The following is a 16,856-nucleotide window of genomic DNA, read 5'->3' as shown; positions in this document are numbered from 1 at the left end:
AGAGCAGAGAGACATGTGAAGAAACTGCACTTGTCTTTTGATCCTGGACTGGTTGAAACAGATGTGGGTGAGAACCAGTGGGGAGGGTAACAATGGCAGCTTTTATCTTAATTTTGCTCTTTTCCTTCCAGACTTGTCTAGTTGTTTCTGATCCTTTTCTGTGGGTCCCCTCTGAAACATGCTTTAGACTTGTGTCAGGTTTTGGGGCCTTGCTCTGGGCCAATCCCATCTTGGTGGACTTTTACCCATGAGGGGACGGGAAAGTTTGGGTGCTTGATTTAGAAACTATATTCCTTGTCTTTTCTGTATGGTTTACTAATTGTATTAAAGTTCCTTTACAGTGAAGTCTTATATGTTTTGTGTTGATGCAGTGGGTGGCAGAACCTCATTAGAGCAGGCAGGTTTGGGGGTTCTGGGGTGCCCCTCTCCCTGCCCTATAACAGCCTCAGCAGTGTATTTCAGTCCATCTGCCTATTCTGCTCCCTACTCTGTCTCTCGTGAATCCTCTCACCCCCCGCACCTCTGGCCTATACCCCAGTTCTTGTATGTACAAATAAATCTTTGGGAAAAAAAATAAACTTGGCCACTCTTAAACTTTTCATGTTCAGGGGCCTCCCCGGTGGCACAGCGGTTGAGCGCTGGGTTGCGAATCTGCCTGCGGCCTCTGCGGCGCCAGTTCAATCCCCGGCTGCTCCCCAGCCACCAGAGGAGGGTCCCACGTGGCGCGCGGACCTCTCCTGCCGCCCGCTGCTCCCCTCAGCAGTGTACTTCGGTCCTTCTGCCTGCTCTGCTCCCTGCTCTGACTCTGGTGAATTCTCTCACCCTCCCGCAATTCTGACTGTACACAGTGCTTGTATAAATAAATAAATCTTTAAACAAAAAACTTTTCATGTTCACAGTTATTGTTTTGGCAAAAGCATTCCTACAAAAGTGTTTCAACCTTCAAGCAGTTCTTGGAAAGGACTTTGACAAGTGCTCCAGAATACAGGTTTCTGATAACTTTAAGATCATGAAACTGAACTGGATTTTGGAAGACCTTGTCTCTTAGCTATAACAGCAATTTGGTAAAGTATATTAGGGCTGGATCTTAAATTCTCACTTTCTCAAATATTCGGCTACGACTCTCCAAATTAATGTTTCAAATTCTCATGTACCCTCCTGATTTGTAATCACTGAGCACAAATGCTGCCCTTGATTCTCCTTGGAAGGGGACTATACCAGGTGTTCCTCACTTCCTAGGTGGCCCTCAAACTTCAGAGACTCGGAAGTCTGGGTACATATCTCTCAGCTAAAGAAGGCTCCACCTGGCTAGTCCTGTACAGATACTGAAGAGCTGCAAACCAAATTGATGAGGAAAAGAAGTAGCTGACATCAATAGACACAGCTGCCACCCAAGAGTCTGGTTGAAGACGTCATACTTTAACTCCCTCCTCCTCCCTCATTCTTCTGCTGTTAAGGCACCAACCAGGCAAGATAACCCCCCTCAGTATCCGTCAGGCCATTGCTGAGGCGGGGCGGGGGCGGAATAACCTCTCAGACTGTTGGATTTTCCACTATGCTGTTTCTGTAATTTTGCCTATCACAGCTCCTTCCTAATTTCCGGTGCTTCCATTTCTCTCAAACAAACTCAATCTCTGCTGTGTCAAACTCCCTAACCCTGAGAGTCCATTTCTGTGTCTCTGGCTAGCTACCCCAAACCCAGGGAAATTTGCATCCCAGTACTTTACAAAGAAAGGGGTAAACACCTGTATAGGTCATGGACCCTTAGATTTTACAAGCCTCATGGCTGCAACTGCTCCTTAACTCTTGAAGATATTACAGGATCTTCTTCTGCTGCCCAACCCAAATCCTTAGACTCTGGTCAAAGTTGTTATAGACCTTGATTGTCTTAGCTAAACAAGGGGGTGTCTGGTTTATAAACTCTACCATGTGCTGTACCTGGATGAACACTTCTGGAGAAGTTGGACCTCAGTTACATAAAATCACTGAAAAAGCCATTTGGCTTTAAAGGGTGAGTCCTTTGGAGGAGTCTCCTTGGCTGATTTGGGACCCTGGTTCTGAAGTATACTCCAAGCATTAGGAATTACCTGTTTATAGGGACATTGAATTCTCTCAAAAGTTCTTTTTTTTAAATATATTTTTTTAAGATTTATTTATTTATTTATACAAGCACTGGGTACAGTCAGATGCGCGGGAGGGTGAGAGAATTCACCAGAGCCAGAGCGGGGAGCAGAGCAGGCAGAAGGACCGAAGTACACTGCTGAGGGGAGCAGCGGGTGGCAGGAGAGGTCTGTGCGCCACGTGGGACCCTCCTCTGGTGGCTGGGGAGCAGCCGGGGATCGAACTGGCGCTGCCGAGGCTGCGGGCAGCTTCACAACCCAGCGCTCAACCGCTGCACCACCGGGTAGGCCCTCTCAAAAGTTCTTTATGCATACCTGCAGTTGCTGATCACCAAGCAAAAGATCTCCCGAGATTGTAACCTCAAAGATGCAGTGAAGAAAAGGATCGACTTAGAATGTGAACCTGAATTCATAATCTAGATGACCTGTGAACATCACGCAGGAGATCAGGGAAATTGAGAAGCTCTAGCTGGCAGTGACACTGATACCTTCAATTTTGATCACAATTCTCAGCAAGGTTGAGAGTATGATCAGGAGGGAGGAATTGCCAAAAATAGAAAAAAAACAAGCCCCCACAGGTGTCCTCAATGTCAGCATCCCCACCCAGATTAAATCCCTAATCTTACTGCAGTTTCAACACCTCTCCCAAAAGTGTGATCCGAATCCAATCAACATGGAGTTTCCATGATAAGACGCCTCCCTTCCACCCCCACCTATCCCTGAGGGAAAATGTTTTACCTGAAATAATCTTTTCTTTTGCTAATAACCTCATTCCACCTTCTTTGGGTCTATAAACACCCTCCATTTTGTGTAACCCCTTGCTATATTTAGATGAGATGCTACCTGATTCTTTTTTTTTTAATTTTTTTTAATGAATTTTTTTTTTTTAAGATTTATTTTTTATTTATTTATACAAGCACTGGGTATAGTCAGAAGCGCAGGAGGGTGAGAGAATTCACCAGAGCCAGAGTGGGGAGCAGAGCAGGCAGAAGGAACAAAGTACATTGCTGAGGGGAGCAGCGGGCGGCAGGAGAGGTCTGCGCGCCATGTGGGACCCTCCTGGGTGGCCTGGGAGCAGCCGGGGATAGAACCAGCGCCACAGAGGCCGCGGGCAGCTTCGCAACCCAGCGCTCAACCGCTGCGCCACCGGGGAGGCCCTACCTGATTCTTGAATCATTTAATCATCTCTAAATTTATGAATTTTGTTTTGTCCTCTAATTTCTTTTCATTATACCCTATTTTAAATGTCTTTCCCTGTGGTTCAAAACTGGGCACCAGACAATCACCACTTTTGCCAAACCTTTCCCGGAGAAGCAGAGCGCGGAAAGGTGCAGAGGAAAGCAAAGGCCTCTCCAGTCACTGTTGACTCTCCACACCATGGGGGCAGAGCACAGCCATTTGTTTTTATCTGAACTGGAACTTGGGGATATAAATAGTTGCAGGCTCTGCTATTATATCCTCCCAACCAGGCCTCCTAATTGAAACTGAATTTCTTCTAGGTGGGCTTGGATTCTAGCTGCACATCCCAAATTATATTCAGATGGACTCTGTGACTGGGACTAGGATTTTTCTACCACTTTCCACTTGGGAATGTACTTTCACTTTGTGTTACCTTACCTGAGGTCTACAACAACTTTGTGAAGTAGGCCCATGTTATGGGTAGAAAAAGTGGGGCACAGTATTTATCCAAGGTCACAAAGTCACTAAAGCATTATCAGTTAGGGTGTAAGTTAAGGGTACGATAATAATAGAGATAAGTACTGAACCACAATGGGAGTTCAGTCCTGTTTTCTCTTTTCCTGAAACATACTAAGCCATGCTTTTATGGATTTACAAACCACTTCTTGTTGCCAGCCCCCCCACTGCCACTCTACCCTATCCTTTCATAAATCAGAACCTAACCTCTAATACCAGAAACAATTTATTTGTCAATAAAGCAGATGAAGTTGTTACCCTGAGTGATAATCATGATAAAACAAAACCACAAGACCAGACCACATTTATGGATAAATATATTAGTAAATAAATACATTTCTTAACATAGTGCCTGATTCAAGCGTCTTTCTGTCTGGTTCAGATATAAATACCCATGTGGGTACCTTGGTGCTAGTTCCCCACTAATTTGAGGAAAGAAGATTCCCAGGTGGGGTCCTGTGCCCACTGTGCTCCCACATTCACATTCCCAATGGGATAACGCCTGAGGGGCCAGCAGTGGTCAAGCTGCCCTGAGGTGAATGTCACCCTAAGGAGGTCCCTCAGCCCTTGTCCACTCCATACCAGCTGCCCAGGCCAAGCTTCCTGCTCCACCTCCACTCTCAGATGCACGCCTTCCCGTGCACCCCTGGTTTGCATAGCTTATCCTGGGAAGCCGGGCCTCTAGACCATCGAAACCCAAGAGTTCCACATTACTTTTCCTTTGTTCTCCCTTGCTCCCATCCCTACTCTAAGAGAAAACTTCCAAGAAGAATTTCTCTTGTCCTTGTTCAACTGTAATTCTGCCTTTCTACCTTCACTCCATGACCTTTTCCTAGATGAAGTCCAGCAGAAATCCTTTTCTTTCTACTTACTTGGGAACTCCGACACAGGAGATTTCCAAGGAAGAATTACTCCCTCCCCACCACCCCCAAAGGAACTGGGCTCCTGGCTTGACAAGGGAATTTGACAATCAGAGGCTTCATCCCAGGTTCTGCCAGGTGCTATACCTTCTCAGGGACAGAACATTGCGCCTGGGCTTCCGGAAGTCACGACTCTGATTTAATATAGTGGATCTGAGAATTAAGGACAAGAAGGGAAAAACCTCCCTCTTTATGCACCAGGGTAAGCACTGCCTAAAGAAGCTTCAGGGTTCCCATTGTTAGGGCTCACAGTTCTCCTATGCTCCTCATCCTTTTGCACAGAAGGAAAAACGATAAGAGCCGGGGTTGCTGCTGATGCAGCAGCCTTACCGGGGAAGAACTAAAGCTGGCCTGCAGGACTCACCAAAGGAAGGAGGTGAGAAGGGGGCCTGCATTCAACTGGACCCACTGGCTGCTATGAACCTGAGACCTGGGGTGAAGAAGCCCTACTGGAGCTGGGGGAAGGAAGGAGCAGCACCTTTATAACACCTATTACCCACACCTAGCTTCCTGCTCTCACAAACAGCCTTTGGGGAGCCAGCCTACACAGGCACGAGTTAGACAGACCTGCTGCACTGCAGATGGGCTCTGCAGACAAGACCCGGAGCTGGGGACAGGACACATTCCCTGCCACCCACCAGCACCACTCTTTTTCCTGTGGTTCCAGGAAGTACAGCAAAAAGAAGGGTGTTTTCTGGGGTCTTTTCTTCTCTCAGGAGCAGGGTTCTGTGCCAGGTGGGGCCCTGAATCATCTGGAGCACACTCTTGTTTGGAACTAGGGCTGAACATCTCACACGGCCTGTTCACACAGTTCTTCAAGCTCTTCCTCCGAGCCTGCATTTAGAGAGAGGGGAAGAAAGAGGTCACTGAGGGTCAAGTCAGCCTCTTGCTCCTCCACCTGCAGGAGAGTATGACTGGGAGGGAACCACAGAGAGGGAGGAACAGGAAATATATCTAGAAAGGATGATAGACTGAAAGCAGAGAGGGCCCCCAGTTGAGACACAGCAGAGAAAACAAGCAAATCCAGAGAAAGAGAAACATATAGCAACCAGTGTATTATCAAGACTTACCATTCATTCATTCACTCACCCAATAAATATTTATTAAGCACTCATGAATCTCAGCTGCTTCCATGTGCCAAACAGAAGACCAAAAAGAGTAAGCAGGGATCTAAGAGGCTTGTAGGATAGGCTTGCATGCAAAGAGCAATTGTGCCAGTGGGACAGGACTAGGGTCACAAGAAATGAATGGAGGAAGGGAAGAGATTATGTCGAATTGGAGCAATCAGAAAGGGTTTCCTGAAAGTGGAGAAAAATGAGCTGGTTCTGCAAGAGTTGGCAAGAATCAGGTTTATGGGACAGGAAGGCAGCAGAGTATTGTCTGCAGAACAATAGGAAGTGTTTACTCAGTTTGGCTAAAGCATGGGGCAGAAGAAGGGGAGGGGAGAATGAAAAATAAGGTTGGGAAGGAAGATGGCAGCAGGGTGGTGCTAACGTCTTAGAGGCCAAATCAGGTTGAAGGTTTCTTTATTGTGAACAGAGTGTTGAAGGTTACTGGACTGTCTTTTTGAGGAAGATGAGCAGCATAGAGGGAGGTAAGCAGGGTAACTGTGTTGCCTGACACTAGGGGACACGACACTAGGCCTGTGGGAGCCAGGCTTCATGGTCTTGCAAGCAGGAAGGGAGGTGAGGCAGTCCTGCCTCAACCTCTACCCTGCTCCTAAGACACTGGTCCTGGGAAGATGATAAAACTAGCAGGGATACAGTGCATAGAAGCCAGTGCTGTTAGGTGTAAGGAGCAGGGAAAAGGAAGGTGCTGAAAGCAGTTCTGGGTTTGGAGATACTGGCAGCAATGACAGTACACATATGACAGGGTACAAATATGGAGCTCGGGCTCCTGGTTGACAGGTCCCAAGTCCTCAGAGGCTAGCCTGGGACCTAGCACACAGCAAACACACACTGCAGAAAGCAAAAAGTAGGGAAGAAATGAATGAATGAATAAATGAATGATAGCAGCCCTCAAGTCTTCAGGATCTTTGGGTAGAGGGGTCCTCGTAGCAATGGCTCTAAGCAAAGAGCTGTGTCATCCACACGATAGGAGAAGAGAGGAAAGAGTAGGAGTAGAAGGCTCTTGAAGAGGAAGAGAAAGATTTGAACAAATGAACACCAAGTTAAAGTTGAGGGTTTACATTATCAATATTGATAATAACAGATACACTGAGCCCTCCCCCTGCCAAAAAAAAAACAAACCAACAAATGAGGTTGGTCTTATTAATGAGAGTGCTTCAAAGGGAAACCCTAGTTGTCCCTAGCTGTTCTTTTATCCCAGAAGCAAACCTACAACCCATAGGGCTGCTGGGAACTACCCACGATCTCTCCCCTGCCACCCCCATCATCCATGTAGCTCTCCTCACAAGGCCTAGTATTACAGTTATCAGTAATCATTCCTCCATGTTCTTCTCAAGGACAAGGAATACTTCTTGGCCTTCTTTCTATTTAAAGTTAATATTGAGCTGTATGCGCTGGTAAACACTGAAACACTTCTGTTTAAGCTGCTGTCCCCAGCCCTCCCTGACCCCAGTGTTTTCTGATGTCTCATTTGCATTGGTATCTCCCTTGAGAACTCCCTATAATCTAGCAATTATAACCTGGCAGAGCCAGAGTGTTCTAGCTAGAATCCCATACTATGCCAGTGGTTCAATATTTTGAAAATTGCCCCTGCTATACCCTTCCATCAACCCCCTTGTTCACTAATTTCACCCATCTGCAGTATCCAGCTCTAGTCTCCTCTTCCCCACCACACCCGCTTTCCCTGAAACTCACCAGGCTGGGCTGGCAGCACTTGGCAATGTGGGTAAGGGCATGGCCTGCCCTCTGCAATGCCAGAACTCCATTGGGAAGGCCCTTCCCCAGATGGGCGTGGCTCCAGGGGCTGGCGTGGAGTCAGACACAACCACACTGGGTGTGAACTTGAGTAACAGGAGCCTGGGGATTCTGGTAGCAGCCTCCTGTCCAAGCCTGGATGTCCAAAGATCAATGGGTGGGCCTCCGAAGCCCAAGGGTATGCCAGGCTGGGGCCATAATGGGGGAAAATCTGGCAAGCTGAATGTGCAGTCAAGTCCTGGGGACGAGAGGTTAGGGTGGCATCTGAGTGACACCCCCGCTGTTTCCTCTGTGGATGTCGGACAGGGAGGCTGGATTTCTGCAAATGGAAGAGGCTGCTTGGATTGGGGCTAGGACTGGAGGCATCAGCTGGGCCAGGGGCTGGCTCAGTGAGGGCTCTGGGCCGTTGTGGGTTGGGGGGCTGTCCTAATGGGGCTGCTGGGGTGGATCTGGCAGCTTGGTGAGCAAGAGAAGGTGGCTCTGGCTGGGGTTGTGTCCGAGGAACAGAAGTCCTGGACGGGGGGACCCCAGTCTCTGGACCAGGCTTCCTGCCATGCCACTGCAAGCGCTTTTTGTAGTGGTGGTGCCGGTGGCGGTGGTAGTGGACATGGCTGGAGACCTGGGTTTCTGCAGCAAGCACCACTGAGTCCAAAGAACGGGGCCTAGAGGTCACACTCAGCTGAGTCTCGTCCCTCTGAAGCTCCCCTTCAGGGCTGCAATACACCAAAGGGTCAAAGTCACTGCTCAAGGAGCTGCGGAAGGTGGAACTGCTGCCATGGATGCCCTGCAGGCTAATGTCTGTGCAGTTGACCACTGAGTCACTTGAAGAGCCATGGCAAGGCCCCGAACTGGAGTCACTGGCTGGCCCATCTGCCAGGTAGCCACTGCGTTCTGTGCAGTAGCTTTCTCCAGACCCACTGCTGTCATGGGGCCTGGCCCAGTGTGGGGGCACTGGGCAAGCAGTAGGGTGCTGTGCTGAGGTGCATCGGAGGCGGCTCAAACCCCAGTCCTGTGCATAGGGGTGCTGGGCCACCGCTAGGTGCTGTTGCTCACTGACAGCCCGAGGGTGTGCGGGTCTGGGGAGGCGGTGGTGGTGCCGAGGGCCTGCACCTGGCTCCTGGGATGGTAGGAAGGGGCCGGGTGGTGGGGGCCGAGTCACAGTACTCCGGGAAGGGCCCAACAGGTAGGTAGCTGGGAGGTGGTAGTGCGCATGGCCAGGGTGCTGGCGAATGAGGTGAAGTCTCCGGCCTGGTTCCTGGTAAGATCGAGAAGGTCCCAGGGACTGGGGGAAGGAATCTCCCTCTGGAAGAAAGAATCAACAGCATAGATGTTTGATTCCACAAACCTAGAAAAGGTTCAGAAAAGTGTAATTGTATCCATCTGAGGCTACAGGGCAAGCTCAGTCAGAGTTTGGGGGGCAGAGGACTTCCCTAACCAGCCTGTGCCTTGAGACATCTCCGAGAATTCCACTGTGCTTCCCCCATCAGTGAACACTGGGGGGTTTCACCCCAGGACACTGTAGTCCATAAAGCACCTTTGGATGATTTAGAAAAAGGCTTTCTTTCCTTGAGATACTTTCCTGTCATCTTTTAGAAAAGGATCATAATATCGTGATTTTGAATATGATTTGAATATGATTCAGAACTTTATTGCCAGAGAAATGGAATAATAAACAATTATGACAAACAGAGTTGTCATAAAAATACAAATAATTTTTAGGGGCCACCGTGGTGGTACAAGGGGTTAAGTCTCAGCACTTTGAAGCTATCAGCAGCCACTGAAGCACGAGTTGGAATCCTGGGCAGGAAGCTGACCCACATGGCGCAGCAGACCTCTCCTGTCTTGCCCGCTGCTCCCCTCAGCAGTGGATTTCAGTAGATCTGCCTGTTCTGCTCCCCACTCTGTCTCTCGTGAATCCTCTCACTTCCCCCTGTCCACCTACCCACTCACCTCTGGCCTACACCCCAGCTCTTCTATGCACAAATCAATTTTTAAAATATGAATAATTTTTAAAATAATAAAGATGGCGCAGCACTGTGAAACTGTCCGCAGCTTCCACAGCGCCGGTTTGATTCCCGGCCTGCCAGGGAGATTCCCACACATGGTGTGGCAGACCTCTCCTGTCTCGCCTGCTGCTCCCCTCAGCAGTGTATTTCCTTCTGCCTGTTCTGCTCCCTGCTCTGTCTCTGGTGGATTCTCTCACCCTCCTGTGCCTCTGGCCTGTACCCCAGTGCTTGTATAAATAAATAAATCTTTAAAATAATAATAATAATAATAATAATAAAGATGTCCATAGTGTGAATGGTCTTCTGAGGAGACACTCTTGAGCAAGACAGTTAAAAGAGCTGCTAAGGCAGTTCTGCTTTCTCCTTAGCTTTAAGGCAAATCCTTTCTTGGCAGGAAGCCACATTCTAGACCCATTGGCCTGCACACAGGGGAGTCCATGGTCCACCTCTTACCTACGATGTTGAACATGCAGAGGGGGCAAGTCCGATGCTGGTGTAGCCAGGGGTCCACACAGGCACGATGGAACTCATGGCGGCAGGAAATGACCCGTAGCTCCTGGAGGAAACAGGAAAATGAACCAAAGTTATCTGTAGCTCCAGGAAAGACCAGGAACCAGGACATCCCCCTGACTCCCTCTGGCCTCTCCTCGCGATCACCAACTTGCAAAGAACTCACAGTAGAACAGAAAAGGTCTAGGCTTTGGTATCAGGTAGACCTGGATTTTGCTACTTAGCTGCATGGCCTTGGGAAAATCTCTTAACAGTTTTCTGCTATAAAATGAGGATGAAAAACTAATCAACCCCTACTCCTCACAGTCATGAAGCAAAAATGAAATAATGCATCTAAAGCACCCATTGCAGAATCCGGCACATTGTACACACTCAACAAACAATGTTCTCCTTTCCTGGACAACCAGGAAAATGACAGAATCTCAGGGCCGTCCCCTACGTCTGCCCCAGGCAGGACACACATGGGTCATCAACGCAGCCAGAACATTCGCACCAACCTTCAAGTGCCCCAGGTTGCCCAAAGAGTCCTGCCTTACCTGGCCGTCAGAGAACTCCTCCAGGCAGATGGCACAGGCCGGGGCTGAGCTGCAACTGCTCCCTGAGTCTGGCCAGTCAGCCTGTGCCCTCCTACAGCTGGCCCGGTACCTCTTGGTGGCCAGCTGGCTGATAGCCCAGGCTGTTCGCTGCTGAAGGGGATCCTGGGAAGAGGAGTGGGACTCAGACGGAGGCAAGGGCTCCTCACCCTGAGACCCCAGCCATGGTCACCCATGAGATCACATGGCCAATGAACGACTCCTGGGAGTGAGTCCCTTCTGAAAACAGACGAGCTCTGCCAAGCAGGGCAACCACCCTACCCCCTCACACTACTAAGCTTTTCTCCCTTGAGAATTTTTCTCCTATGCGAGAAAATTTTTTTATCCAACTGCCTGCTTGATCTCAACCTGGATATCTAATGGGCATATCAAATTTAAAGTGCCCCAGACTGAACTTCCAGTCCCAGGAGTCACTCCCAATCATACATCATCCCCCAACCTCCCCATCTTAACACATGGCAATTCCATTCTTATATTCACTTGATCCAAAAATCTTGGTGCCATTAAGGACTCTTTTGCCTCTTCTCTTTCACACTCCATGATCGATCTATTAGTAAACTTTTGGCTTTGTCTTCAAAATATACCAAGAATCTAACTCACCACTTTCACTGCTAGCTTCCTAATCCAAGCTTCCGCTATTGTCACATGGATTGCCCGTAGAAGCCTCTGGATTGGCTTCTCTGTTTCTGCCTTGTCTCCCTGTCATCTGGTCTCCCACAATGGAGAGAGCAATCATGTTGAAACTTAAGTCAGTTCATGGTACTTCTGCCTGAAACCCTCCAATGGCTGCCAGAGTAAAAATTTTAGTCCTGACAATGGCCAAAATAGACCACTGCACTGGGCCCACATGGACTCTCTGTTCTCACCCTCTGCTCTGTCCCCTGGTTCACCTTATCCCAGCCACCTGGCCTACTAGCTGTAAGCCAGGCACACTTCTGCCTCAAGTCTCTGTACTTAGTGTTCTCTTCATCTCAATCACTTTCTACCCAGACATCTGCACAGATCACCCCCTTATCCACTAGGGGGTCTTCCCTGTAATGTCATCTTCTCATGAGGAGCAGAACAGGCAGACTGACTGAAATACACTGCTGAGGGGAACAGTGGGCAAGACAGGAGAGGTCTGCTGTGCCATGTGGGTTAGCTCCCAGGCCTAGAAGTTGCTGCTGATAGCTTCATAGTGCTGAGACATCCCCTTGTGCCACCAGGGAGACCCCTGTGGCTTTGCTTTTATTTTTTTTTTTTTTTTTTTTAAGATTTATTTATTTATTTATACAAGCACTGGGTACAGTCAGAAGCGCGGGAGGGTGAGAGAATTCACCAGAGCGAGAGCAGGGAGCAGAGCAGGCAGAAGGACCGAAGTACACTGCTGAAGGGAGCAGCGGGCGGCAGGAGAGGTCTGCGTGCCATGTGGGACCCTCCTCTGGTGGCCGGGGAGCAGCCGGGGATCGAACTGGCGCTGCAGAGGCTGCGGGCAGCTTCGCAACCCAGCGCTCAACCGCTGCGCCACCGGGGAGGCCCTGGCTTTGCTTTTAAAATGAAGCCCTGTCCCTTTTGCATTCCTGCTCCCCCTTCCTGTTTTATTATTCTCCCAAGCACATACCACCATCTAAAACACTACATTTTTTTTTTTTTTTTGTAGTCATCTAGGTTTTATTTATTTATTTTTTTGGGGGGGTAGTTTTTTTTTTATAATAAATTTTATTTTTATATTCCCTATACAATTGCAACCCCCCCATTCTGACCCCAATCCCTCCCCTCCCGCCCCCCACCCCCCAAAAAGTGTCTCTGGTTCATAGTTTTTTGTTGATTGTGATTTTCACTTTCTTATAGTTATTCATTTTCCTGGTCCCTTATTTAAGTTTTCTAGATTCCTGCTATGAGTGAGACCATCCGGTATTTTTCTTTTTCTTTTTGGCTTATTTCACTGAGCATGATCCCTTCCAGTGCCATCCATGTTGCTGCAAATTGCATGTAAAACACTACATTTTTTACTTATTTTATTATCTTTTTTTCCTAGAATAAAAACTCCTTGAGGCGGGGGGCCTGTTGTCTTTTTTGTCCACTATGTTATCCCTGCTGGGACTGTGCCTCATGCATATTAGGAGCTGGTTCTATTTCTTGAGTGAGCAACCAAGAAAACCTATGGAGAGAGATTGTTGGAAATAAACAAAGTCAGATGCTGGGCATTTAGGTGTAAACTGTTAAGTGGGCATAAAGGTGTGCCTTCTTTCCTCATTTTTCCCTTGCTGCTCCCCATCCTCACACACACACATACACACACCCACCTCCACCAGGGAGCCCACCCTGCTCACCGGCCTGTTATGGCGGGGACGGCACCGTATGCGCAGCACTGAAGTCAAGATGACCACGAAGATGGTGCCCACCACCGTCAGGAGGATCCACACATCGTAGTCTGGCTGAGGGAGTGAGCAGAGGTGGAAAGGGTCATATGTCTGGAAAGAGCTGGGCCAATTTGGGAGGAAACACAGGAGCCCAGCACAGCTAGAGGCCCCTCGGGCCTTCCAGTGGAAGGGTTAAAGCAGGGAAGAAACTGCAAGTGGGGTAAGGTGGTTCTTCTCTGTCTGAGGCACTCATAGGAGGGGGTTCTCCAGATGTCAGCTGGGAGAGGAACTATCTAAAAAATATCTAAAAACTATCTAAAACCTCACATACTTAGGAACAAGGGGAAAGGAGGCACTCAGCAAGGTGGGGACTGCTGAGTGAACAGCTGAGTAAGTTTCCTAGTAGGAAAGAAAGACCAGCTAGGTGCTCAGGGGTCACGATTTCTTTCTGGCTCTGCTAGTCTGTGCTGAAAACATGGAGCTGAAAACAACTTTAGAACTCAGTTGGCTAATCAGTTCATTCTGTAGATGAGACCCAGAGAGAGAAAGAAACTTGCTCAGAGGCACATGGCTGGTGGATAAAGGTGGACTAGAGGGTTTCTAAGGTCTTTTAGCTACAGGAGTCTAAGGGACTGGATGCGAGTGGCCACAGGCCAAAGTGGGGGTGAGAGCAGCTGGGGCAGGGGCTGAAGCTCTGGCATGCTTACCCAGGCCGGGGGTTCCTTCAGCTCAATCCTCACATGGGCCTTTCGGTTCTTGTACACAAACTCCATCAGCTTCTCAGCATCATGACCCCAGATCAATACCACTGGCCAAGTCAGCCCCAGGGGCTGCTGCAGCTGCAGGAGGAAAAGTGCCCAGAAGGGCTGCTGTGTTCTGACTTCTCCTGCCCCTGGTAACTTAATCTTCTTCCGTCCAGCCCCCTCCTCAAACACCTGATGTCCCTGGGTACCTGCTCAGCAGCCGCTCGGTCCTCGGTGATGTCAAAGAGGACGGCGCTGGCTCCTCGCTCACCTGCCATCCGGGCCTGCAGAGACACAAAGCAGAGACTGGCTGGGATCAGAGGACACAGCCTCTGTCCTCATGCCCCACACATCCATCCTTTCCTAGGATCCTACACACACTGCACCTCTGCACACTCACATGCAAGAGGTTGGTGGAACTAGGTTCCCTTGCCTGTCTTAAGCTGGGCTCCACTGCCTTCAAAGGACTACATTCAGGCCTTCCTTTTGTAATGGAACAAACTTCTTTAAAAAGGATTTACTAAGCTGGGCCTCCCCAGTGGCAGTGGCGGCGCAGTGGGTTGAGCGCTGGGTTGTGAAGCTGCCTGCAGCCTCTGCAGCGCCCGGTTTGATCCCCGGCTGCTCCCCGGCCACTGGAGGAGGGTCCTACATGGTGCACAGACCTCTCCTGCCGCCCGCTGCTCCCCTCAGCAGTGTACTTCAGTCCCTCTGCCTGCTCTGCTCCCTGCTCTGGCTCTGGTGAATTCTCTCACTCTCCCGTGCTTCTGACTGTACCCAGTGCTTGCATAAATAAATAAATAAATATTTTTTAAAAAAAGGGATTTACTAGGCTGATGGGTGATAGACGAGGCTCTGGGGTAAGGACAAACAAGACATAGCCCCTTCCCCTTCACAGCCCCTTGACGTTACACCAGTCTGCCTTCACTAGGAAATGAGACAACAGAGAGTTGGGAGTGACCAGTTTCCATGGGGGTGGGGGTGGGGGGCGTGTAGCAGAGAGTTGGAGAGATCCTTTAGAATAGAGTTGGGCCTTCCAGGATCCACGCTGCCTGACAAGAGGAGGCTGCGGGGCATCCCTCCAGCTCAGGCAAAGTTCCAAGAGCTAGGGACACTGCTCCCACCCAAAGTCTCCATGGCAGAGCCCCAAGCTCAGCCCATCGTGTGGCTCTCTCTCCCTGCCAAATTCTAGTTTGCCAACTCTCTCTGGCTTCAATTCAAGGACTTAATGGAGTCCCTGCCCAGGGCTTTATCCCCTCATTCCCTCCCTGAGGGTGGCACTAGAGGCGCTAGGTGGGGAGGCCCCACGGGCTATTCCCACAAGGACATAACTGCACACGCTTGGGGAAGCAGAGTCTAGCCAAGCAGGCAGAGCTAGAGCTAGAAAGAGACAAGCAGGCATCTAGGGGTTCTTGGGGGGGGCGGGGTAAAAGAAGATAACAAGTGAGGGTGGGGTACAGGCACAAGGGTAAAGACCAACAGACTTCCTGGCTTTACAGTCAGTCAGGTCTCCCTGCCCAGCAGGCTCTGCAGACTTCCTCTCTCCAGCAGGCCCATCTTGTAATGGCACCAGGCTGGAATCTCATGCCCCTGCTGGCCTGCTGAATCTTTGGGGCCTTCCTGCAGGCATCGAAGGAGTTAATCCTCTGCAAGTAGTGGTGGCAGGAAGAGAAGCCAATGCTGGGGCTTACTCACACTCTTACTGCTTTGATCTCTGCTTCCCTTCCCTGGGAGAGCCTGTCAGGGCAGGTCTCCTGCCAGGCAGGCCTGGGAGCAGCAGCCCCCTGCTCCCCACTCCCTGCTCTACACTCCCAGGTGGCAGCAAGGGCCAGGGGGCCCCTCAGACCCAGAAGCCTGCAGGCAGAGGAGCTGGTGAGGGTGGTGGAGACACTAAAGTGGGGCCCCATTTTGGTCAGGAGGATAACTTTCCCTCCCTCCCTCCCTTCCTCCCTCCCTCCTTCCCGCTTCCTCCCTCCCCAGGAGCTGGGCCAGGCCCTCTAGCAGCACCCAGGCCTAGCCCTGGCCCAGGCTCGCCAGGATAATTGACTAGAAATGCAATGGACTCAGAATGGAATTGTTGAAGAAATTGAGGGGTCACAGACTTCATCGTCGCCTCCTTCCCATTTACGTCCAGGAAGTCCACCCCACCTGAGGTGACCTCAGGCAAAAAGAAGCTCTTCAATCTTCAGAGACTTCTAAACCAGGGTATGGGTACAGCTTAAGGGGAAAAGGAGGAGTCTCTCTGCTAATCTCATAGTCCAGGGACTTGGGGGAGGGGGAGGAGGGGAGGTCACCCCAGTGGTCACAGAATTGAGACTCCTGCATTCTCTGTGCTGCCAGCTGCCAGGGCCTCGTGTTTCCCATTCCCGGAATGAGACCCTGGACCCAGCCCACCCCGAAAAGCATGAGGGAAGGGCACAGACTTCCTTCTCTGGAGATTTTCTTACATCCCCACCCTTCTCTCTTTGAAGGATTGGGGTAGGAACAGTGGAAAGTAATTACCATGACATTCAAACACCCCAGCCCATTACAGCCCATAATTACAAAGTTGTAAAAGTGATCAAAAAGAGTCCAGAGAGTTGGCCAACAGGGAAACAAACAGGACTTTCAGGCAGTGGGTGCCTGTGTCCAGAGTTCTAGGAATCAAAAAAACAAGATTTGGGGCCAGATGGCAGCCCATTCTGGGGCTATCCATGCCTCCCTCCAGCTCACTTATACTCAAGAAAGTTGGCGGGATGGAGAAAAAGGAGGACTTTGGTGGGGACTGAAATCTGGAAGGCAGAGAGAGTCTGAACAGGAAGACTGGACTTTAGAAAGACATCCAGAGACCTCCTTGGCAGCTGCAAAGAGTCAACCAGTCCCCTAGGGGCAGCAAACAATACTTCCCACAGCCTTTAACAACGGGAATTGTTACAGAGAAAGCAGAGAGAGTGAGCTGAAGTGCGGCCTCTGCCTCTCTGGACTGTCCCTGGGCTCATGGTCAGCTGCTGCACTTCTTTGGGCCTTACATGTTTCCCTCCAGGTAACAGTGACATTCTCTGTCTATCT

At 49.9% G+C, this 16,856-nt stretch overlaps 1 protein-coding gene across 1 annotated transcript in view; it reads right to left on the bottom strand.

The window, feature by feature from the left end:
• Positions 1-4,120: 4,120 nt before the first annotated feature.
• Positions 4,121-16,856, bottom strand: part of RNF43 (ring finger protein 43) — a 65,430-nt gene continuing 52,694 nt past the window's right edge. The window contains exons 4-10 of the mRNA XM_037493471.2: positions 14,021-14,095; positions 13,776-13,907; positions 13,039-13,143; positions 10,670-10,831; positions 10,077-10,179; positions 7,558-8,919; positions 4,121-5,569 (exon numbers count right to left, since the gene is read on the bottom strand). Coding sequence (XP_037349368.1) covers positions 5,526-5,569; positions 7,558-8,919; positions 10,077-10,179; positions 10,670-10,831; positions 13,039-13,143; positions 13,776-13,907; positions 14,021-14,095 — 1,983 coding nt within the window. The 3' untranslated portion in view covers positions 4,121-5,525. The remainder of the gene's footprint in view (positions 5,570-7,557; positions 8,920-10,076; positions 10,180-10,669; positions 10,832-13,038; positions 13,144-13,775; positions 13,908-14,020; positions 14,096-16,856) is intronic.

This window comes from Talpa occidentalis, unplaced genomic scaffold, assembly GCF_014898055.3.
Source record: "Talpa occidentalis isolate TD23 unplaced genomic scaffold, MPIMG_talOcc4v2.1 talOcc4.7, whole genome shotgun sequence".
NCBI lineage: Eukaryota > Metazoa > Chordata > Mammalia > Eulipotyphla > Talpidae > Talpa > Talpa occidentalis.
This window is presented reverse-complemented; position numbering and strand designations above follow the sequence as displayed.